This window comes from Rhineura floridana, chromosome 16, assembly GCF_030035675.1.
Source record: "Rhineura floridana isolate rRhiFlo1 chromosome 16, rRhiFlo1.hap2, whole genome shotgun sequence".
Classification (NCBI taxonomy): domain Eukaryota; kingdom Metazoa; phylum Chordata; class Lepidosauria; order Squamata; family Rhineuridae; genus Rhineura; species Rhineura floridana.
In genome coordinates, this window is record NC_084495.1 from 12,384,538 (window position 1) to 12,409,809 (window position 25,272).

General features: G+C 45.5%; 2 protein-coding genes across 6 annotated transcripts in view; one reads left to right on the top strand and one right to left on the bottom strand.

The window, feature by feature from the left end:
- Positions 1–8,279: 8,279 nt before the first annotated feature.
- LOC133371535 (uncharacterized) lies at positions 8,280–11,833 on the bottom strand. The gene is made up of 2 exons (XM_061599094.1): positions 11,034–11,833; positions 8,280–8,343 (listed from the first exon to the last, which is right to left on the bottom strand). The coding sequence occupies exons 1-2, from the start codon at positions 11,801–11,803 to the stop codon at positions 8,301–8,303; spliced, it is 813 nt and encodes a 270-aa protein (XP_061455078.1). The 5' UTR covers positions 11,804–11,833; the 3' UTR covers positions 8,280–8,300.
- GAB3 (GRB2 associated binding protein 3) overlaps positions 11,146–25,272 on the top strand; it is a 128,027-nt gene continuing 113,900 nt past the window's right edge. For 2 of the 5 annotated variants that reach the window (XR_009759334.1, XM_061599081.1), the window contains exon 1: positions 11,146–11,837. Coding sequence is in view for 1 of the 5 variants with exons in the window: in XM_061599081.1 (XP_061455065.1) it covers positions 11,766–11,837 (72 nt within the window). In the remaining 4 variants the exon portion in view is untranslated. Of the gene's footprint in view, positions 11,838–21,379; positions 21,502–25,272 lie in introns of those variants that run through there. The other 3 variants (XM_061599084.1, XM_061599092.1, XM_061599088.1) reach the window with 2 other exon arrangements.

Sequence of the window (25,272 nt, forward strand, 5' to 3'; positions counted from 1 at the left end):
TATTCTCCTTATCTTCAATGAATTAATATTATCCCCCATTTCCATGCTCTTGCTAATCCTGGGTCTTTTAGAGTCAGACTTGGGGGAGATCCTTGTGAGATCATTGAGGATCACCCCCAAACCTGAGGCCTGCATTACTACCCCTATGATTGTTACGTAGCATCCAGCCCTGGCGGCTGTCTCAGGAAAAAGATACTGACTTTCATCTGACTCAGTAAGAATGCTGCGTTCATGTTTTCATTTGGCCCACCTTTGTTCTCCCTGCAGTGGGTACCACTCAAGTCTTGATGACAAAGCTGTGGCCAAAGCAGACCTTTCCGCTTTCCTGACTCACTGTTTGCAGTGCCTTCGTCTTTCTCTCTCTCTTTCTCTCTGTCTCTCTCACACACACTCACACACACACACACACAGAGAGAGAGAGAGAGAGAGAGAGAGAGAGAGAGCATTCCAGCTCCTCTGCTATCTCTACAGAGTGCCTGAGTGATTGAAGTGATTGAGTGACGCTTACTCAATCGTGCTGGGAACACACACAGTATCAGCAAGCCTAGCTAAGTGGTGGAGGCGTTCAAACATGACATGCACATTCTTTTTGATTCCTAGAATGCTGCAAGGGGGGATTCATAGACTTGCCCCACATTTCTGGAAATCAGGCACTCTCTCCATTAGATCTGCTTTTTAAATAATAATAATTAATAATAATAATAATAATAATAATAATAATAAAAGTGGAGGAGGCAGTGCACTTAGCAGTACAGCAGAAACAAAAGGGCCTGCCAAAATTCTCCTTCATTTTTAGCCCCCCCCCCGTAAGCAGGAGAATATTTAGTCTGTAGGAGGAAATGGAGTTGTGGGTGTCAGAGACAGCTGGAACATGTATCGTGTGCTGTTCTTCCCTCTCCTTCCCAAATATAGCGCACTGTTGTTTTTCTTGCTGTGAGAATGTTGCAGAGGTGCATTAGCATTTTGCTGGATAAATGTGGCACACGGCCACAGCACGAGCATGAAATCCTGCTTTCTCATGGCTTGCCTCTGTTTCCCCCCCCTCTCTTCCTCCCTTTTTATTTATTTATTTGTTTATTGTCCCATTATGAAAAAAAAAGAGCTGTTGACAATGAAAACAGTTTGTTTTATTTATTTATTTTTGTCATACGGCTTTCAAAGTTGTTTAGTGATCCAGGGCCAGCCTGAGCCATTTTGCGGCCAGAGGCCAGGGACAAGATGGAGTCCCCCATTCTCACTCTCCTAGCGGTTGAATCTAAGGCTGTGTGCACACCGTACATTTAAAACACATTTAAAGCACATTCCCCCTGCTCAAAAATCTTGGGAATTATAGTTCTTTAAGGGTGCTGGGAACTATACCTCTGTGAGGGGTAAACTACAGTTCCCAGGATTCTGGGGGGGGCATGCTTTAAATGTATGGTATGTAAGCATTATCATCATCATCATCATCATTTATTAGATTTATTAGTCGCTTGTTACTCAAAGGTCTCCAAGCGACTTACAACATTGTTAAAAACCAAAATAAATACATAATACCATAAAACAAAATAATAAAACAACCACCCCCACCCCCAGAAAACTTTGGCAGCACTCTAATACAAACAATATAATCTTAAGTCAATCAAATGCCTGGGGGGAAAGATAGGTCTTTACCTGGTGCCGAAAAGATGTCAGTGAAGGTGCCTTAATTTCTTAATCTCAATTATGGTGGTGGGTCAGCATCCTCCATCGTGTGGAAGGGTAGCATAAGGGTAGAGGAGGGTAGCTTAGGAAGGGCAGAGAGGGCTAGATTATTCAAGGGGAACCATAGGGAAACCTGCTGCTGCCCCCTTGCATTTCCCACTTGAGGAAGCTGCCTCACTCTGCCTAATGGTAGGGGCAGCCTGCAAACATGTAATAGTGTAGCTCTATGGGTATGACTCCCCCATGGGCACCTGCCATTGCAATCAAATGCCTCAAAGTAGGCCAGTCACAAAATCATAGAAGAGTAGAGTTGGAAGGGGCCTATAGAGCCATCGAGTCCAGCCCCCTGCTCAATGCAGGAATCCAAATTACAACATCCCCAACAGGTGGCTGCCCAGCTGCCTCTTGAAGGTCTCCAGTGTTGGAGGGCCCACCACCTCCTTAGGTCATTGGGTCTATTGCCGTACTGCTGTAACGGTTAGGAAGTTTCTCCTGATGTTCAGCCAAAATCTGGCTTCTTGTAACTTGAGCCCATTATGCTGTGCCCTTGCACCCTGGGACGATCAAGAAGAGATCCTGTCTCTCCTCTGTGTGGCAACCTTTCAAGTCCCAAGATGTCAGGAATCTTTCCTCAACCTCTCCTTCATGCACTGAAATGCACTTACCAGCTCCAGTTTCCCAGCAGCCCCTGGAACAGGAAGGACGAAGAAGCTGCTGACAGGCTGGTCAACAGCTTGTATTTGGAACACTGGAAGCTGCCTTCTGCTGAGTCAGACCGTTGGTCTATCTAGCTCAGTATTGTCTGCACTGACTGGCAGCATCACTCCAGGGTTTCACGCACAGGACCTTCCCAGCCCAACCTGGAGATGCCGGGAATTGATTCTGGGATCTTCTGCATGCAAAGCAGATACTCTAGCACTAAGAACATCCTTTTCCCAAACTATTTGGCTGATCCTATTCCTCAGAACAAGTCTGTGTTTTCCTCCTTTGCTTCTTCTTCCCCGTGCCCTGTTCCCTTGAGTCCCTTATCCTAGCCGGTCATGCCTGTTTGCCTCCTTGCCTGCCCTGGATTTCCCCAGTTCTGATCCTGCCCAAACCAGCCCATTAGGCTCCTGATCATACCATACTGCTCACAACCTAGCAAGCCTCATGACACATAGATCAACCTGCTTAGTAAAGCCAGGGGCGAGGGATGTGTCAGTTTAAGGCAGGGCTATCCAACACAAATGAGTTTGCGGATCACTTTCCCTGCTGTCAGGGCTGGTCCGTGGCCAAGGTGAGCCATGAGCCGTGGGCCAAGCCACAAGTCAGGAATAGGGACAGGCGAATGTGTCCATTTTGGTTTCTCATATTTCCAGTTTAGGCCTCAATTTAAAAAAATTCTCAGTTAAAAGAAAAATCATGACAATTGATCAGCACTTTAGTGTGAGTTTCTCCTAATTTTTGCACACTTACCAAATATACACATTTTTTTGCAAAGTGAATTTCCCTAATATAATGCCTTCTTGTATGTTCTTTTCACTAATACATGCATTTTTATGCACACTTTACCCTCGTGCATGCATCTGAGTACAAATTACTGGGCTTGAGAACTGTACTGCAACATTCGGAAAAGTGTGCAAAAGTGTAGGGATGGAAAAATCTGTCCATTTCAGTTCTGTCCGTTTCTCATTTTTCCAATCTTAAATTCAGTTCTCCACATTTCTGCAGCAATTTGCAATTTAAAAAAATCCTCATGAACAATTTCCAGCATTTCAGTGCGAATTTCTCCTAATAAACACATTTTTGTAGGAAGTTTTAACTGATGTATATATATATTTGCAAGCAATTTCTGGTCACAGAATGCAGGTCTGAACATTATTTTCATTCATGTATCCATTTTTATCCACACTTTCCCCTTACATATGCATTTTTGTTAACATAGTTTGGATGGCAAACTGCTTTGCAAAATACGAATATGTGCAAATTTCAAAGGATGGCTGTGTTTCAGTTCTCATAATGTTTTGGAAAGTGCGAATTTGATCGATTTGGCTTGAAATGTGAACTGAAGCAAATTTCTTGCTCATCCCTAGTGGTTTGCAAACGGGCTCTTGAAATTCACCACCCTATTTGTGGGCAGAGATATTTGTGGGCGGTGAGGGGGAGAGAGATAATTTTAACTAATTTGTCGAGAGTGAGTACGAATTATCTAAGAGTTTCTCAGGTGGCTATAGGACAGCATCTCTCTTTTTTCCCTAAGATTTTTTATAAGATTTTTTTTTTTAATGGAGCTGCTGCAAATGGTGGCAGCAGTGACTGCGTTGGCCACTGTCATGACCCTGAGGCCAGAGTCCTCTTCTTCAGGGGATGAGGTGGAGGGCTTGGAGTCAAAAGGAGACTGGGACACAGGCCACTTTCACAAGACAAGCCCATGGTGCCAAGCTCCCTCCAGCAGGAAGATGTCACATTCCGGTCCTCCGACTCAGAGGACATTCATTGCAGAAGCCCCAGCACATCCAGGCTGTGAACACTCTTGTTGCCAGAGCAAAGCATTTCCATGAGCCACACCTGGAGGGGGAACAGGTTGATCTGCTGATCAGTTGCAAAATCTCTTTGAAGCTGAACTGGGGGAGGACACTCAAGTTGCTCCCAGTAAAAAAGGGTTGGGGCTTGACTAGCATCGTGTGCTCCCGTTTTCAGAAGAGAGAGGTGGAGACGCATTTCTACCCCCAGAGCCTTTCTCAGTACTGTCCTCACATGCATATTTTTTCCCTATGGACCAATGCAAGTGCTAAAAATTTCCTTTGGGCTCCTTAGAGGAAAGGCCAGATCCTAATATGACAGATATTTAACAAGCCATGCATGATCTTGGTTACAGGAGTAAATGAATCATAGAATCATAGAAGAGTAGAGTTGCAAGGGGCCTATAAGGTCATTGAGTCCAACCCACCGCTTGGTGCAGGAATCCAAATCAAAGCATTCCCGACAGGTGGCTGTCCAGCTGCCTCTTGAAGGCCTCCAGTGTTGGAGAGCCCCCCACCTCCCTAGGTCATTGGTTCCATTGTTGTCCTGCTCTAACAGTTAGGAAGTTTTTCCTGATGTCCAATTGATTATTTTGATTTTGAATATGTGCGCGTTGCCTCTAAGAGAATGGTGGGAGACTGGTTTGCCTGAACCTTTTGCAGGGCGACCACCATAAATGCCTTGCCAAAGAAAGAGGGCAAAAGAGGACCCCAAGTACAAAAAAAAGCATGTTCCAAGATTGGGATGAGGGGGTGGTATTGGGTAGGACTGGGTTAATAGCCAGGAGAACTGTTGGGGACTCCTTTACTGGCCATGACAAAGCTGGCAAGCACCTCTTTCGTTAGGGAACATAGAGGTAAAACACTCAGATTGACTAGGAAACAGTTGGAGACCCCTCTGGAAGCTGAGACTCAGCTTGGCAAAAGACTCTGCCTTTCTCCCACCCACAGCTGAGGATGATGTAATCTAGGTGTCTGTGTGTAAAAAGCAGCAGAAACCTGAGACAAAAGGAGAAAGCCCAAATGGAGGAGGGGTGGAAATGGACAAAAGAATGCCAGGTCGCCTTCTCCCGATTAAAGGCGTCGCTCCAACAAGCCCCCGCGTTGGCCCTCCCCGATCCTAAGAAACCGTACCGCTTGTATGTGTCGGAAAACAGAGGGATGGCAGCGGGAGTGTTGACCCAGAAATATGGCCTCAAACAAGTCCCAATAGGCTATTACTCCACAAAATTAGTTCCAGTGGCACAAGGTTGGCCGGCCTGCTTGAAGACAGTGGCGGCAGTGTCGGTGTTGCTCAAAAAGGCTGACAAAATCATGATGGGGGGGACGTGGAGATAACAGGACCACACGACCTAGTAAAAATACTGGGGTCACAAGCATCCAAAATCCTTAACCCAAGTAGACTCACCCAATACGAGCAGCAACTCCTGGGAAGGCAGGGAGTGAAATTAAGGACTTGTAACACCCTGAATCCCGCCACCCTGTTACCGGAACCAGGGAACCTCATGCACGATTGCGAAGCTGCCCTACAGATACAAACTAAACCCAGATTAGATTTAACGGACAATCCCCTTCCCCAAGCCAGGGAAATATACATAGATGGTAGCAGCAAAGTGGTGAATGGAAAAAGATGTACAGGATATGCGATAGTGGAAGATGGCCAGTGCGTGAGTAAGGGCCGGCTCCCGGACCATTATTCAGCACAACAAGCGGAAATAACCGCCCTCATAATAACCCTGAAAATGACAAAGGGAGAACGGGTGAATATCTATACCGATTCCCGATATGCATTTAATGCGGTGCATGCTTTCGCCACCATATGGAAGGAAAGGGGATACACGGGAAGCAGTGGGAAGCCAATAGAGAATTTAGACTTGATTAAAGAATTACTGCAAGCGGTGGGGCTCCCCGCGGAGGTATCTATTATGCATATATTAGCCCATGGAAGGGAAAGATCTCCTGAACATAGAAAGGGAAATACGGCAGCAGACTCATGCGCCAAAGAAGCAGCCATAGGGAACGAAAGAGAAGAGCTCCCACTCCAAGCGATTGTGACCATGCCCTTAACAGCGTATGAGCCTCAGTATTCACCCGCTGAAATAAATCAGCTCCTAGAACAAAAGGGAGTTTTGCTGGCATCAGGTTGGTTCCAGCTACCCACGGGGCAGATCGCAGTTCCCCGGCCCCTTTTGCGGCATATCGTAATGAAGGCACACGCACAGACGCACATGGGAGAAAGGGCGCTAGGGGATCTCCTCATCAGACAGGTGATTGCACCCGGACTCTATGTCGAAACCCAACGAGCAGCATTCCAATGCCCAACCTGCGCGGCAGTAAATCAGAAGGGTAACACTCCGCCACAACCGATGGGAGGACGACCCTGGGCATATTACCCCTTTCAGAGGCTACAAAAAGACTTTGCTGAGCTTCCGAGAACCCAGACTTTTAAATATCTCTTGGTAATTGTGGATCAGCTGACCAGGTGGGTGGAAGCCTACCCTACCCGAAAGGCAACGGCACACGTGGTAGCCAAAACACTGCTAAAGGAAATAATTCCCCGATTCTACCTGCCTGAGGTTATAGAATCAGATCAAGGCTCACATTTCATATCGAAAGTGGTGCAGCAGCTACAGGAGCCATTAGGATTCAAATGGCAGTTGCACACCCCATGGAGACCGCAATCTTCCAGGCAGGTCGAGAGGTGTAACAAATTGATCAAAGCCCTGCTAACCAAACTTTGCATAGAGACAAAACTGAACTGGGTGCAAGCACTACCTCTGGCACTTACCATACTCCGGAATACCCCGCGGGGAAAGACTAAATTTACCCCTTTTGAGGTCTTGTATGGGAGGCCTCCCATTGTGACAACACCACAGACAGGACCCCTTGAGCCTACCCAGGTGGTAGGAGATGTCATTGTAAAAGAATATGTTGTTGCCTTGCAGTCTGTTCTCTCCTCTATCCACAGGCATGTATGGGAATACCAAAGGTTGCCTCTAAATGCAGCAATCCATCCGTTCAAACCAGGGGACTGGATCTGGATAAAAACCTGGAAGAAGGAGGCGTTGCAGCCCACCTGGGGGCCGCCAGTCCAGATTGCGATCGTTACTGAGGCTGCGGTCAAGGTCTTCGGCCAAGCCAAGTGGACCCACATCAGCAGGGTAAAAAGAGCGGCAGCCTCTATTCACGTGGAGCCAGGTACGGGAATAGCCAAGGATTCCCCAACAGCAGGGGCAGGTAGGACAGAAGAGCCTGAAGACAAGTGGCTGTCGGAGGCAGTCCCCGGTCTCAGCCTGAAGCTGAAATTGACCCACGCGAAATAGCCCATAAAAGTGGCAGGCACAGGACAATATGCTCCCCTCACGAACAAAAACATTCCTGTGGTTTCCCCTCCTATTCCTCTCCGGCCCCTGGAGCCAAGGCGCATGGACAAACGACCAGACGCCATGGGGAGAAAACCAGGTGCTCAACGTATTTAGGAACATTTCCAAGGAATTTAATCTGACTAAGTGTTGGGTCTGCATACCGACGGGTAGGGCCCATGTCCCTTTAAGACCGCTCCCCTTGACTTCCCTGGAAATGGCAGTGGATTACCCCACCAACCATACTTGGGCCAGAAACACGTCGCTCACGGTCACTCCAGAAAGGGGCAATTGGTGTTGGAAAAGGACATCAGAAGGGAATGCCGCGATTCCAGTAGGGCATAGCTTATTTTGCTTATTCTAATTACCATGCCATGCATTATCTCGTATGTAATGAAGATATTCTCCCGAATACTGATAAAACAACAAATCAGGTATGAAAAGATCCTGTACCAACGTATTATACAAAATGCCGAACCATATGAAACAGGGTAGAAGACCTCAAAAAGGACCAAAGGTCTTTTTGAGGCTTCTGAGAGGGGATTGTGATACTAAAGGTTGATACAATGCGATATTAAGGTTGATACAATGCAATATTAAGGTTGATACAATGTGATATTAAAGGTTGATACAATGTGATATTAAAGGCTGATACGATCAAGAGATGGTGATACAATCATAGGTGCTGATACAATCATAAGTGTTGCAACAAGGACACAGCCCTTGAACAAATATGCAGTGTTAATTACTTACCTTAGGCAATCTCCATGCCCGAAATGGAACAGATAAGCCCTCGCCTGGAAGAAAAACAAATAAACATGTATCATACAGACCTTTAAAAGCATGACATGTAAAGAGGAACGTCAGAGTTAGCCCGTGCTTGCTGCTCTCCGTTTGCAAACGTGCAATAAACCTGCTGGCATATTTTCTATCCTTGTCTCGTCTCCAAGTTAATTGACTTGAACTTGGGGAGCACGAACCTAGCCCCTAGTTGGGTGTAACAAGCTCACGGACCACAGTTTGGGAACCTCTGTCATAGACAATACCTCTCACATTTCAGGGAGGAGCTTTGGGGTCCACTGTTATATTTGCTTTTTATTGAAATGCACCTGACAGTTGAGGATAGCAGTTCATGTGTATAATGAAGTGGGTTCTAGTCCATCCAAACAGATGCTACAATAAATTAGTTAGCCTTCAGGATGCCATCAGACTCTTTGTGTGCGTTTGTGTGTTTACATGGATTAGCTATACCTTACAGTTAAAGGGACCTCTGCAGTCCAGTTCTAACCACCAGTGGCCGCTAGTCCCCATTGGGACTGATGTGGCACATAGCAGGGAGCCAAACAATAGTTGGAGCCAGAGGCAACACGGTTTCCCCATCTTCTTCCCTGTTGAGTTCTACAAAGGCAACACTAGGGCTGTGAACAGCTAGTCGCATGAGCAAAGTGTTTCCATGAGCCACACCTGGAAGGGGAACAGGTTGATCTGCTGATCAGTTGCAAAATCTCTTTGAAGCAATTAAAAAAAAAACCCACTCAAGCTGATCTGACCAGGTTTTACAGGAAAAAGGGGCAGGCTTTGACTAGTGCTGTGCGACCCCCGTTTTCAGAAGAGGTGGAGGTGCGCTGGAACCATCAGAACAGCAGGTGTGTTTCCACCCTGAGGCCCAGGAGGAGGAAGCTGGTAGCCAGCGCCATGCCCTGGATTAGTTGTTAAGTAAGGTGAGCAGATGAGGGCTGGCTAAAGGTAAACTGAGGCTGGGGCATTTGCCCTAATGAATCTGCCTCCACCGCTAGCCGCCTTTGCTCAGAAGGAAGGTCCTCCGATTTCAGTGGGACGTACTCCCATTTAAGCATTTCCCTGAGGGATCGTTCATCTTCAGTTGCTTAGCAATGATGTCCTGCTTGTTTGTGGACCCTGCTCTGTGAATGATGGTCACTGTGACCATTTTACATACATTTCAAGCTTGATTTAACTGTCACAGTTTATACTTCTCGCTTTGCATTTCCCTCTGACCTTACTGCCTACCACTTACCCACCTACCCCAGAGTACAGCCATGTAATATGTACCCGCCAAGCTCAAATGCACCTCATGCATCTGATGAAGTGTTGGACTCCAGTCCACAAAAGCTTTATGCCAGAATAGATCTGTTTGCCTTGAACAGCGCACAGTCCTAAGCACGACTATATTAGAAGTCCGTCCTAAATGGGACTTACTCCCACTTAGGGATGGGGGTGAAGTTCAATTCAGTTCACATTTGAAGTTGAATCTATCAAGTTTGCATTTTCTGAAACAACGTGAGAACCAAAACCAAACTACCCTTCAAAGCCCATCTCTGAATTTTGCGATGTAGTTCTCCAACTAAACATTTACAAAATCCGTATATTGGGGGGGGGGATGTGCATAAAAATTAATACATTAGTGAAAATAACATACAAAAAATCATTCTATCAGAGGAAATTACTTGTAAAAATGTAGACCTTAGCCAAAACTGCATACAAATGTGTTTATCAGGAGAAATTATCACTAAAACTCTGATGAATTTTCATGAAAAAAAAATTTAAAAAAGCAAATTGCTGCAGAAATGTGGAGAACTGAATTTAATTAAAAAGAGAGAAAGGGAAACTGAAGAGAACTGAAACTGACACATCCTTTCATCCCTACTCCCAGGTAACCTGGGCTGTTAAGATGTTTTTGACTACAACTCCCATCAGCCCCAGCCAACACATCTGTATGATGCATGGGCCAACGGGGGTTGTAGCCCAAAACTTCTGGACAGCACCAGGTTGAGGAAGGCTGGTGTGCTGAACTGCAGTCTTATACAAGGTGCCTCAAGCCTCTGTTCCCCCCCCAAGTAAACCTGTATCTGCAGTCTGAAGTCTTTGCTCTTTGGCTTTTTAAATTAATAATAATTAATAATCAGGGGTGTAGTTGTTGGGGGTCTTAGACCCCTTATTTTTGGGGGAACAAGGTCCCTATGTCTCCAGAATCCTATGAGCCAATCAGCATGAAAGGGGAGTGTGTTAGCCACTGAGAAGAGTCTTCTAACATGTTCCCTTGTCGTTTCCTGCTGATTGGAGCCTACCAGAGTGAAAGGGAGTCAAATACTGAGAAGACTCTTCTCAGTAGCCAACACTCTCCCCTTGCATGCTTTTTGGCACCTAAGGACGTCTGTTGTTGTGGGAGAAGGCATGTACAAGGCTAACAGTCTCAACTACAGATCATATCAGCATCATTTATAGTACATCCATGTATTAGACAGGGATGGGCAGAAAGCAGATCTGTCACTAATGGCAGATCTCTGTATGATTTTTTAAAATGTTGATTTTATCTATATTTTGAGAATTGTATTATAACTCCACGTTCTTAAAGTCTGTTTCTTACGAATATTTGATTGTTTTATGTAAACAAACAACAATAAAATAAATGGTTTGCAGTCAGTCGGCAAGGATTTCTGGCTGGGGGGGTTAACGATGAATTAATTACGTGTGTGTGATTGTATAGCAAAACCGTGCGTGAGCTTCCTTCAGTCCTCCAGAACAAATCCCTGGGCTCAGCATTCTTTCCCTCGAAGCATGATCTCTTTTGCAGCTGGCTGCGGCTGGTGGATCTCCGGGCTCTAGAAAAAAAACAAGAAGGGGAGGGGGAACCCCCCCCCCAAAGTGGATCCCGCCGGCTTGAAGCTGCCGCCTGCCCAGCCCGGTTTTCCAAATGCATCCGACGGGGATTCTAGCAAAGGAGAAGGTCGATCGCACCAAGCCTGCGAGGAGGCAGCCCATCTCTGCAGAAGGCAAAAGAGCCTGCAAAGGAGGAGGAGGAGGAGAACCGGGGGGGGGGGGCAGCGGCCTCTTGGCCTTTTTGCACGTGCTTATTTTTGTTGATAGGGCTCGGCCCGGCCCCGGCGGCATCACGTGCCTCCTGGACGGCTCGCATTGTGTCGGGAGCCGCCTGTGTGTGTCACTGATCAATGTCATGACTTCCTCCTGATTGCAGCGGCGTCGGCGTCGGAGGCGGCAGCAGCGGCAGCAGCACAGCTGCGGCGTCGGCTTCGGGAGCAACGCGGCCGAAGGGAGGCGATCGTGGCGAGGTCCCCACCCGCAGCGCTCGCCCGACGGCATCAGCTGGCTGGGTCTGCCCAGGGCACCATCCGGCGCGCCTCGCCCCCGACCGACCTGCTGGGCTTCTCCCGAGTGGGACGGCAAGGGGGGGGCGGAGAAGATGAGCGCCGGGCACGTCGTCTGCACGGGCTGGCTCATCAAATCGCCCCCGGAGAAGAAGCTCAAGAGATACGTGAGTCAAAACAAACCCCAAGAAGAATGAGGAATAAGCGCTCCTGCCCGCTCCCCTCCTCCCTTGCAGGGTTTCTCTTTTTCCTTCTTTCCTTCAAAGCTTGGAGAGGGCGATCGTTGCTTGCAAGGCAACTCCTCCGCGCTTCGCAGCTGTGGAGACCTTGCAAGGGGCGGGCTCGGGCAATTGAGGCAAGACGGGCGCGATTCCCATGTCGCGTCTCCTCGGGAGTAAGGCCTCTTGGGATTCAGCGGGTCTTACTCCCAGGTTAGCAGGGTTAGGATTGCAGCGCGGGGCGAGATGCGCGTCGATGAAGGCCTTTCGCGTCTTGTTTTTGTTTTGCATCGTCGAATGGGCTGCGAGATCTATCCTTGGACTTTCTGTGTGTGTGTGTGAGCTGCACCCGCCGCCTCCCCCCCCATCTCGTCTCCCCCTCCCCGAGTTCAGGGCTCGGGTGGTTGTTATGCAACCTATCGTTAGGGTGTTTGTTCGGGTGTTTTAGTTTTGAAACCACATTCTCTGTTTCAGTTAATGTGTGCGCCTGTTTTGCAACCGACATTCAAATACATCTCATTTGACTTTGGGGGACTTGCAAACAAGTTCTTGTCCGCATACACAGCCGATGAGGTTATTCTGGAAGGATGCGGCGCATTTGCACCTATCCTACCCCTGCGAGTGTTTTGTTTTTTGGGGGGGGGGAACTGATCCTGATGGCTGCTTGACCGGATTGATTTGCATGAGCCAGTTGGGTGTTTGTAGTCCTTGGCGTTCGAGCAGGAAGAAGGCAGAGGCAGGGATGGAGCTCTTTGCCAGCCTGGGCTAGTCCGTTCAAAGGGCTCCAGCGCTTCTGAGTAGCCCCTTTGTGCTCCCGGGGAGTGTTACTCAGACTGCAAGGAACCGTTTCGCAACCTACCCCCCAACTTTTACATTTCCCCGGCTCTAGAATGTCTGCCTCTCTAGGTTGCATTCCACTAAGTCCAACTCAGAGTAGATCCATGCAGATGAACGAACCCGAGTTAGACGCGTCTGTGACCTTCAGTGGCTCTACTCTTGAGTAGGACTAGCATTCAGTACCACCCTATGTGGTGGTGTTGCTTTTCGAAAGCGCTTTTGCAAAGCGATCAGGACCATAGCGCACAGTTAAAAGGATAACCATAAGAAAGATAGTGTGTTTTTCCTCCGTTTTGCTGGCCTGTAACCTGTGCAGACCTTCCTGGTGGTGGACCCACCGCTGGCTTCCTTGTCTGCCTGCTCTGGCGCCCTCCGTTTAATGACTCAGCTGGTCCTCTTCCCTTCATCTGAGCTCTGCTGCTTTCCTCCTCCTCCTCCCCTGTTAGTCCAGTCCATCTTCATTGATGCTGGGTGGTGAGATCCCTGGCACACCCAGTTTCTTCTTTTTGCACAGTGCCCAGCAAGTACCTGGCGTGAGTGCTCAGTAGACATGCCACGGGAGGTAGAATGACTCTGGACTGCAACGAAAACAACACATTTCCTGATTCTTCCCAGTGTGTGTGTGTGTGTTTTGGTCCACCTTTTGTGACTGTCAGGTTTGTTGACTGGTTAGAAAGGAATCCACTTGTCCCAAGAGGAGGAAAGGACGGCACCCTGGTATGTGTCTCTTGCTCTTCGGCAGCCTGGCAGCCAGGGGTGTAGTCATTTGGGATCCCAGGGAAGGGGGGTCTTAGATGCCTTATATTTTTGGGAGCAGGGTCCCTATGTCTCCAGCATCCTATGTCTCCAGCATCTTATGAGCCAATCAGCATGAAAGGGGAGTGTGTTAGCAACTGAGAAGAGTGTATTCTAACATCTTCCCTTGCCCATTCCTGCTGATTGGAGCCTATCAGAGTGAAAGGAGGTGAGTTGGCCTCTGAGAAGACTCTTCTTAGTAGCTAATACTCTCCCCTTTCATGCTTATTGGCTCCTAGGGACATCTGTTGTTGTGGGAGAAGGCATGAACAAGAATCTCATTCTCAACCCAACAGCAAAAAAAAAAAAAAAGCCACTACACTCCTGCTGGCGTCCCTTCTTCTCTGTTTCCTTCCTTTTCCCTGGATTCCTGGTCCTTGCCCTTCAAAAGCATTGAACTGAAGCACCTTCTTTTCTCTGCATTTGTTTTTCCCCTCCCTCTTCTTCTCCACATATCTGGAAAATGAAAGCAAAATAATTGGGTAGAATCTAAAAATGCTTATTTCTTTCTAAGCATCCCCCCCCTTTTAAAAATCTGATCCAATGGCTGTATATTTCCTTGCTTTTACTCTGTTAAATTCCCCCTCCCTCCCCTCTAAAAAACTTTAAATAACCATTGCAGCCAGTCTCTAGGGACTTGCATATAAATAGCAAATCTGTAGTATCTGTGGATTTTGTTTCATCGCTGGCATTGTCATCTGTGGGCCTGTAATGGAGTAACAAGAGCACAAGCAGCATACAGATCTATATTAAAGGACTGCCTTCAAGTCAATTCCGACTTATGGGCGACCCTATGAATAGAGTTGTCATGGTAAGCGGTATTCAGAGGGGGTTTACCATTGCCCCCCTCTGAGGCTGAGAGGCAGTGGCTGGCCCAAGGTCACCTAGTCAGCTTCATGGCTGTGTGGGGATTCGAACCCTGGTCTCCCAGGTCGTAGTCCAACACCTTAACCACTATACCACACTGGCTCTCAGATCTATATAGGCAGGTATAAATGCATCTGCTAAATGTATAAGTTTCCTGGCTGACATCTTTAGCAACTCTTGAAACTCAAACAGTTTGGGTGACTCGCAAGCCTACGTATGCTTAGAAAGTCACACTAGGTCACATCCACAACATACCGCCCCAAGAATCCTGGGAACTGTTGTCTATCCATCAACAGAGTTACTATTCTCAGGACGCTTAACAAACTATGGTTCCCAGGGTTCTTTGGGGGAAGCTATGTGCTTTAAATGTGTTTAAAATGTGTTTTAAAGGTATGGTGTGGCTGTGACCATTGTCTTCAATGGGCCTTACAATTTAGACATTCAGGTCTATCTTGTGTCCATTTCTGTGCTACACCACAGAAGGCTGTGTCATGAAAATGCAGTGATCAGATACAACAAGTTTGTTGCCTTAGTGCAAAATCTTATTTACCTTTTTTATGTATTATTACATTTATATCCCACCTTTCCTCCAAGGAACTCAAGGTGGCGTACATGTTCTCCTCCCTCTCCATTTTACCCTCACAACAACGCTGAGAAGTAGGTTAGGCTAAGAGACAGTGACTGGCTTGAGGTCACCTAGCAAGCTTCATGGCTCAGTGGGGATTTGAACCCTGGTCTCTTAGCTCAGAGTCCGACACTCTAACACATCTTTTCCCAACCAGTGTGGCTCCAGATGTTGTTGGACCACAACTCCCATCAGCATCAGCCAGCATTGCCAATGGTCAGGAAAAATGGGAGTTGTGGTCCAACAACATCTGGAGGCACACTGGTTGGGAAAGGCTGCCCTAAACAGACCATGTTGAACTAATTCCCACTGGCTGGGGCTGATGGGCCTTGTTCTGCAAAATATGTGGAGGGCACCAGCTTGAGGAAGCCTGATTAATATGTCCTTTTTTGTGTGTGGTCTATGGGGATAGTTCAGTACTGAATAATGCTGTGCTGAACCTTTACATGTCATTCCCAACTCGACCTTTAAGAGAGTGTGGGTGGCGTGACAGGAAAATGCCTCCCAAAAGAGAGAGAGGGTGGGCAGAATTTCATAATAAAATTTCGGAGAATGAGGTGGTGCTTCCTTCTCTGCAAACAAACCCTTTCGAAATAATCCCTTTTGCAGACTGATCTTATCTTGGAAGGTTTAGCTGCTCCTTGGGGGCATTTGTCTTCATTCAAGCAACTCCCTACTAGAGATGGAAAGATCTGTCAATTTCGGTTCTCTCAGTTGCTCCTTTTTCCAATGTTAAATTAAGTACTCTACATTTCTGCAGCAATCTGTGATTTTTTTTTTTAAATCCTCAAGAAAATTCACCATTTTGGTGTGAATTTCTGCAAATAAACACATTTTTGTAGGCACTGTTGACAAAGGTACACGTTTGTGCAACCCATTTCTCATCACATAATCTCTTTTTGCCTGTTATTTTCACTCATATATTCATTTTTATGCACACTTTCCCTTAATACATGCATTTTTGTAAATATTGTTTAGTTGGTGAACTGCATCCCAAAATTCTAATAAATGCAAATTTCGAAGGATGGCTGCGTTTCTGTTCTTGTATTGTTCTTGTTCTTGTATTGTTTCAGAAAGTACGAATTTGATAAATTCTGCTTGAAATGCCAACTGAATAGAAATTCTCACCCATTCCTATCCCCTACACGCACCTTAGCCTGATGCTGCCCCCACTGTTTTGCCGATTCCAGTGCATCTCCCCCTCTCTCTTCTGAAAACGGGGGCACACAATGCTAATCAAACCTCCCCCCTTTTTTACTATAAAACCTGGTGGGAGCATCTTGGGTGTGTCCCCCCCCCAATTCAATTCAGCTTCAAAGAGATTTTGCAACTGATCGGCAGATCAACCCATTCCCCCTCCAGGTGTGGCTCATGGAAATGCTTTGCTCTGGTGACTAGTGTGTTCCCAGCCCCAGTCTCTCAACCCCCATTTGTAGAATAGGAACTGTAATAGCATCAATATACAGGATTGCCTTGAAGAAGAGTAATGAAATCAATTGCATGGATGCAGCCTTGTAAATAGGCCCACTAATGTTGGTAGCCTGTTAAGAGTGGTGGAGGCTGGTTTATTAGGGAGAATGGGACACTGCCCCACCAACCTCAGTCTGTGCTCAGCCAGCCCCCACCTGCCTGCCTTCCAGCTTGCAGTCAGTCCACGGGGTGATACTGCCTCTCAGCTAGGCTGGGATCTGCTACCAGGCCTGATCTGCTTGCATTCTGTAAAATTGGAATGAAATTCCATTTCTGTTTGCCTTTTTCCTGCAAACCTCTGCTTTGTTCCGGTTCGATATAGAACCAGGATCTAGAAGTTATGCATTCTGAACTTGTGAGGGAGTGGAGGGCTGGGACTCAATGTCTTCCCCTTCCTCATGTTCCCACTTTACCGCTGGCTCCACTGGGTAGTGTAGGCTATTCCAAATCCCAGTTCCCCCCAACTACCTCCACAGTGTTGGAAAGGGTGGAGAATGCTGTAGCGTTGGCTGGGGAGGCAGATCCCGCTCCATTGTGTTGCCATGCTGGACTCGGAGGAGGGAAAGCTGCCACATCCACAACCAGCATGGAAATGCACAGCATTAGCCTCTTAGCAGACAAGTCTGTACTAAAAGTGCCTTCCTTCACATGGGCTGGTGGAGGAGTGATGGAGCAATCGGTCCTTCATCTGCCAGCCTGCTATGTTTCTGTGCTGTGGCCAGCACAGAAGCTACTGGCTGGCAGGGAAGGGATAGAGTAATCAGTCCTTCTACCAGCTTGCTCACTCACCTGCATGGAATTCCTTGTCGCCTATGGTGACCAGGTGAGTACCTATATCTAAGGCTCCTTAGTGGTAGCAATTATGATATATTGTCCAGTGACCTTCTGTAAGATTTCTCTGGGGCAAACAGATAGGAAGCTTGCAATGCAAGCCTGCATTGCTAGGAATTGTGTATGAGAGCCTGGTTGGAATTTTGGATGCATTTTCTTGCAAATATCTCACAATATACCCCTGATTTTGTGCTTTTACTAGTGGAATGTATATGGTTCTAGCTCCATTACTCCTGGCTCACATTAGAATATAAAATGGGGCATCTGTTCATTTTCTGCGCTGATGTACATTCCCTTGTGGTTAACTTGTAACAACAGTCATTGGAGGACATTCTCAGTGGCTTCCATGAAAGCAGAAATGCTTCTGAGATAAGGGGGTTGCACAATTTTTTTTATGCTGCCACAGTTAACTCCTTGCCCTTGATTGTACTTCTATCTTAGAAAAGCCAATGAGGTGCAAATAGAGGCTGAATTTAGCACCACATTCATGGGCTGTATCCATGGGACTTAGTCATATCTATTAATTTCAGTGGGTCTGCTCTGAGTAGGACTTAGCTGGCTACAACTCCATATTTGCATTTAGAAGTCTTTGGGAACAGAATTGCAGTGGTAGAACATTTCCTTTCAGTCTGTACATCCAAACAGGCTGATGGTTGTAGCAGTTTGTTTCTGAGAATCTTATCAATTTTGAACAAAGAGAGCTAGCTTAGAAAATGAAGGGTGCACACACAAGATTGCTCACGTGTAACTCTGTGAAAACACATTCTAGTCCAGAGTGTCAGTGTAGCTGTAGTGTCCCAAAGCCACTTTGGACCACGGTGATTCTATGAAATGACAACTGGATGCATTTATGCATATCTCTTGGATACATAACTACCGGTGTGCAGTTGAGTTCTGTGCAAGCCTGTTCACTTTTGTGCTGTTAATACATTCATACTCTTGCACCTTTGCTGATAATGAATGTGAAGGGCTTGGAACACTCAAGGAAAGCATTACGCTCTTTCTAATACAGTATATAACTGTTATGTGAGATCCCTTTCCTGGGTACTGAGTACACAGTAATGTCATTTATTAACTGGGCACACATACACAGATTTCATTTTTGCTGGTAAAATATATGAAGGGATGTAGCCTCATAAGTATCAGGCCTCCACTCCAAATGTTTTCCACCCAGCAGAAATTACGCAGGTACCTGACATTCATAAATGGTGTGGTTTGTTTATAGAGATACCCGAACGCAAAACGAAATTTACAAAGAGGTTTTATTGCTTTGATAAGTTGTGATCGATCTACTTAATCCTACTTCATGGGGCTCTTTTGAGAGTTTGTGGTACCTTGTAAAATGCTTGGCAAGTCATGCAAAATTATTGATGCTTAAAAGGATTTTCCATCCATGCATTTTTTTTTTTTTTTTGCCTAACCGACTGGATGAATTGGTCCATACCAGTTTTTCAGTACTGGCGCAGTGGTGGGATGAGTAAAGCCTATCTAATCCATTATGGACTTTCCGGCCTTATAGTTAAAACACTTTTTTCCTCCTCCTTCAAAAACGCTTGTGCGCCCAATAAAACTTCAGTGATAAAATAAATTGATAACGACATTAGTAAAACTGACAAGATTTGTCTACCAGATTGTTAGTGTCATTGGAGCTGAAGAAGGACCACAAAGAAGACCTAATTAATAAGTGTTAAACAGTCAAAGCTTATTTACACTCTACATGGCCAACATATTCTCACGTGCCTGCTGTGTCTTCCAGTGAGTACCTCTAATTCTGCGGACAGCTGCTTGTAAACATGCAGTGGAGTAGCCGGCAGCTCCCTTGTCTTGATGACAGGTTTGTGTCACCCCTTCAAACAGAACAGCATTCCCTGGGAGACAAAAAAAAAGAATGGGTTACAGACTTCCTTGCAAAGTGGGAATTGGTCCTTAGTTCTGGTTACACAGAACCAGTGATGGCAGATAGGGCTCATCCACATGGCAATTTAGTGTGTGTCTGGTGCTACTGGCATCCCTTTGTAATTTGCATGTTTCCCATGATGTTGCAGGCAAGCAGAAGCTAGAATGCAGTTTTCCCCTTTAAATCCGTATCAACCCAATCCAATTATAATGTGAAAAGAAAGGGAAGAACCATCTCAGCTTAGCTGCACTCCTCCATGTAGGTGCTTTGCTTTTTTGTTTAGTGGGCAGGCTCTCTTATTCCACAACGCCAGTTCCCTCTCTCTTTGGTGCCTGCAAAAGCTGTGGCAGCCGCTGCCTACTTTGCCTTTCACTCACTCCACCCCCCCAGTCAGTTTTGTATAGTTTCACCCAATGCTCTCCAGGCTTCAGCTGCCAGAGGCGTGCAATTGACAAGAAACAATGGAACTGACAAAAAACCCTCCCCTTCTCCATTAGCAATATCAATACTCAGGAGGGAGTAAACATGTAAAATTGGGGGTGGGACCACAAGGAAAAAGCAATACTAAACCTTCCAGAGGAATGCCTACTTGAGTGAAAGGAAAACAGTGGATTGGAAGCTACCATTGTGCAAGAAGTGTGGACCTTGAAAAGCTATTGCGATGGTAAAAGTAGCTTCTTTAGTACGAAGTTAGGCTCCCGTGTGGATAAGGCCGTAGTCGAGTGAATCTGCTTTTCCTTACAGGGATACCTGTGAATTTAAGTGCTACTAGGGTTGCCAGGTTCAATCCCTGAGACTGCTCCTGTATCTTTAGGAGAAAAGAAAGTCAGCCAAGTGCAGGTGTTCTTGCAACCCTGTAATGGGAAAAACTACAAGGTGGAATTCTCCCTCCCCTCTGCACAACTTTTAAAGATACAAAAGACCTCTTGGAGGCTGGGCCTGGAAACCAAGAGGTCTTTTGTATCTTTAAAAATTGTGCAGGGTGGGGGGAGAAGGAGAATTCCACTTTGTGGTTTTTCCTATTACAGGGTTGCAAGAACACCTGCACTTGGCTGACTTTCTCTTCTCCTAAAGATACAGGAGCAGTCTCAGGGATTGAACCTGGAACCCTAAGTACTACCGATCTCCACGCCCGCAACGGTGCCCCCTTAGAGTGCATATGGGGGATTGCTAGTTTGATAGCACTCCAAGACTAAAATCACCATGCTTGTAGAAAACTAGCATGTTAAAATCTCCCTGCTCATGGAAAACTAGCAGGTGACACTTTTGAATGTATGGGAAGGCTTTGAGATCAGGGAACTTTTAGACAAGTTGATGCTGAGATGGTACAGAGCTGCAAGAAGGGTGTACCCTCTGCTCTACCTGCATGTTTAAATCAACTTGAGTCCTTGCTTCATACGTTGCAGCAGCAGTTCCAAAAGCAGAAGTTCAGGTCACTTGATCTTCTTCTGCTTTCTGTGCTTCTGCTGTAATTTGCTGATCATTGTTACTGGCTACTGGAGCACATCTAGTCCTAAAAGTAAACAAGAAAGTCAGTATGAAAACACTGTAAAAACTGACACCAACCTGTATTCTTTACGAGGAGAAGGCAGGAGGATCATGAGCATTTAGGAAGATCAGGGCTGAAATTAGCTTGAAGGACCTTACCCCGCCTCAGTTAATGCACATCACTGCGCTTACAGCTTAGGGTTGTATTCAACCAACTCTTACTCAGAATAGATCCAATTAAATTAACGAACCTAAGTTAGTCATGTCTACTGCCTTAAATGAGTGTACTCTGAGTAGGGCCACATCCACACCAAACATTTATTCCACTTTAAACAGTCATGGCTTCTTTGAAAGAATCCTGGGAAGTGTAGTTTGTGAAGGGTGCTGAGAGTTCTTAGGAGAGCCCCTCACAGACCTGTGAAAGAGGAGCAGACTGTTAAACCACTCTGACAATTATAGCTCTCTGAGGGGAATAGGAGTCTTCTAACAACTCTCGGCACAAACTAAAAAACCCGAAGTGGGCTGGGAAATAAGTAATATTTAGTTTATTTGACAAAATTTATATACCTTTTAATCGACAAAAACCTCTACGCGGTTTACATAAAACAATATAAAATATGCCTAAGGAAATATTGATGAAATAGAACTTTCTTTAATGCATGGCTTATTGTTGTTTTTCAGTTTTTTCTGTAGCAATACAAGTAACCAGCATGAAGAATAGAAGGAAAAACTAAACAGCAGCAAAACATGTCAGTTCATAATACCATCAAGAAAATCGGACTATTTTTTTAAAAAAAAGAAAGGTAAAAGAGAGAATAAATATAAATAAATAAATCGAGGGAGAAGGGGTCAAATAGGGAAAGGGGAAGGAGGGGAGGGGATAAGGAGACATAAACTTTATCAAAATATAGGGCTCATCCAGACGACTGCAAAATGTGTGACATGCCCGCTATGTGTGTTCATTATTTTTCGGTCGTCCAAATGACGTCTTGTGCTGTTATGCATTTTCACGGGTTAAATCCGCTCGTTGCAATACCGGCAAAAATGCGATTTGCTGTTTAAAATTGGGAATCATCCGCTGTGCCTTCAGTAGTTAGGATGCAATACTGCAGACTTTACAGCTGATGGGCAGTTCTTGGGCGTTTCTCCTTGCCCTTTCTCCTCATTCCAGCCAATCACGTATCTGCACTTTTGCACATGTGCGAGAATAAGCCCGGGAAAATTGAACCAATCATCGCAATGGTGGGGTGTTGGGGGTGTGTCTGCAACTACTGCACAGATGCATTTTATTTTTTGCCAGCCTGCAAACTGGGCGAGATCTGCAATGCACAGCAAGTGAGAAAGGGGGGGAGGTCGGTTTCAGCCTGCCTCCGAAAGCTTTGTCAATTTCATTCTGCTTGCTGGGGTTTTGCTTCAAATCAGAAAAGCATTCATTAGTTTAAGTGTAATATCGCAAATACAAACCAGAAAAGGGCTTCTGGTCGGTTTCAAGCCTGCTCTGGAAAGCTTTGTCAATTTCATTCTCAGTGGGAAGGAAAGGGAGAAGGGGGGGAACACGTTTCTTGCTTCTTTGGAGAAATAAGTGCAATTGCCAGCCTGTGTATCTCCTTAAATATCAATAAAGGCAGGAAAGCATACATTCGTTTAAGTGTAATATAGCAATACAAACCAGAAAAGGGCTTCTGGTCGGTTTCAAGCCTGCTCTGGAAAGCTTTGTCAATTTCATTCTGGTGGGAAGGAAAGGGAGAAGGAGGGTGTGTGTGACACGTTTCTTGCTTTTTTGGAGAAATAAGTGCATTGCCAGAGTGTGTATCTCCTTAAATATCAATAAAGGCAGAAAAGCATACATTCATTTAAGCATAATATCGCAATTACAAACAAGGCAGGCGTGAAACCGACCAGCAGCCTTTCCTTCCCAGGCGAGAACTCCTTTACAGCCATATTGTGCTTCGTTGCAAAGGGGGAGAGGAGCATATGTAATTTTTTTGCTGACCAATTGGTTGATAGGGGGAGGTTTTAGAGGCGGAGCTTGGAAAAAGCGAAAAGAATGTAGGAGTCTTACTGCTGCGTGTGCGTGTGCAAAAAAGCTTTTTTTTTTAATTGGGAAAGAGAACTAAAAGGCAAAGTGAGGACTATCAGATGACAAACCGAATATGGAAACCGTGGATTATCCTGCTCCGTTTGGATAAGCCCATAGATAAAATCAGGAGTTTAAAAACAAATACACATCATAAAAATGAGTCTGTCTTGAAGGAAAATGGCATTGGGTCACTTGCAGGGCAAAATTGGTACAAAATGTGTTAAGAATTCCTTCCCCCACCCCCATTCCCCATCATTTCAGCACATCTCGGGTTGGAGCCATGCATTTTCCAACGCAAGGTCCCGTTTGAGCCCTTAAGACATAAGGAACTGTGGATTGTGCTCTCTTTTTGTCTAAGTTCTGGCCCAGTTTAGTTGGCGAGTTGGTGCTGTAGCTCAGTGGTAGAGCGTCTGCCTTGCATGTAGAAGGTCCTAAATTCAATCCCTGGCATCTCCACGAGAGCCTCTTGCTTGGAAACTTGGAGAGCCTCTGCCGGTTAGTGAAGACAACACTGAGCTAGATGGTCTGACTCACTGTAAGGTGCTACCTTTAGTTATTTTATATCTCAAGACAGTTCTGTAGTGTTTATTAATCTGAGATGACGTTTCTTTTTTAACGGGGAAAATATTTGTGTAAAGAACATTGCTGTTCTTGGCATCTTGAGTACAAAAATGTTCAGCGAAGTCATTTCCCTTGGACAATTAATTTGGGTGGTGCTGCAGGAGCCCTGAAGCCCCCGTTTAATTGCTGACAATATGTTTTCGGTGTTCAGGAATACCTCATTACTGGTCCCTTTTCAAAGGAAAACAAAACCAGATACTAGCTCTGTCTATTCATCAACTCAGGAAGGACTATAGTTGATATAGCCACTAGTCATAGAAGGTGAAACAGAGAAAGACATGTAGATATGTTAATAATTAATCTAATAATGCAATCAGACATTAAAGGGAAAGCTGGGCTTCCAAATTAAAGCCGATGAAAGAGTATGATACAGTGTTAAACAATTCCTAAGGCCCACCTACTACTTAGGAACCTTATGTTTGTGAACTTCAAATCTCCTTGCAAAATGACCTACGCTTTGGAACTCCCTGCCTGTTGACATCAGGTAGATTATGCTGCACTCTTTCCAGCACCTGTTTAAAACATTTTTGTTTAGGCAAGCCTTTCCAGATATGTAGAAGCTACATGCGTTTAAATCTGTTTTTAGCTTATTGTTCATTTTAATTAGTTTTGGGGTGTTTTTAAACACCTGTTTTTCACTGATCATTTTCATGTTTTGTTTTTTGTAAAGCACTTAGAGGTTTTATTACAATCAAGCGATATGTACATCTTGTTAATTAATTAATTAAAAAAGAATTAATTAATTAAAAAAGAGACAAGTGCTCCTTATGTGATTACATAGCCAATCAATGTTAAGATTGGCTGTTCTGGTGGAGCTGGATTCAAATCCTTGCTTGGCTGTGACTCCAGCTTCGCATCTGTAAAAACAGGATGGAAACAACTGACCACACAAGATTGCTAGGCAGGGGAAAATGTACAGTCCTTTGCTTATAAAAAGTGCCTTGAGAATCTTTGCTGTAAGGAAATTGCCTTTCATATCTTGTGATTCTTAAAGTAAACTCTATATGCAGCAAACAATGTAAATTGTGTGAATGACCCATATTTCATTGCTCGAGTCTTATATAAACTCCTGTGGATTAGATGAAGTTATAAACAAACCCAGTCTAGAATCACAATTAGTGTAAACTGTAGGATCTACATGGCTCATAAAACAGCTGTTTGCACATTCAAAAAAACTGTTGCAAATTCTAGAGTTTAGAGGAGTTTGCAGTTGCGAAGATCTATTGCCAGGATGACAGCAATGGCAAATGCTAATCGACAGTTGATGGGGTTGCAACCTCTCTTTTTCCCACAACCTTAAAATCCGCTGAGAAGTTCAACAGCAGGGCTTATATTAAAAGCTACAACTGTAAACCCTGTAGGCAACATTAACCTATAGTACAGAAGCAGAGCTTGGAAAAGTTACTTTTTTTGAACTACAGCTCCCATCAGCCCCAGCCAGCATAGCCACTGGATTGGGCTGATGGGAGTTGTAGTTCAAAAAAGTAACTTTTCCAAGCTCTGTTTAACAGAAGCTGATGGAGTTACACAGAGTCAGTGAGATGGTGCTTAGATGGTGACTATCTGCTGTATACATTCCAGAGCAAAACCAGTGAGGTTTACTTAGACCAGGGGTGGGGAATCTTCCAGACTTTACATAGAAAGCTGCCTTACACTGAGTCAGGCCGTTGGTCCATCTAGCTCAGGATTGTCTACGTTGACTTGCAGCTGTTCCCGGCTCCACCTGGAGGTGCTGGAGATTGAATCTGAGACCTTTTGCATGCAAAGCAGATGTTCAGCCACTGATCCATAGCCCTTTTCCTCGCCAGCCATCCCTTGGGGAAGGGCCGTGGCTCAGTGTTAGAGCATCTGCCTTGTATGTGGAAGGTCCCAA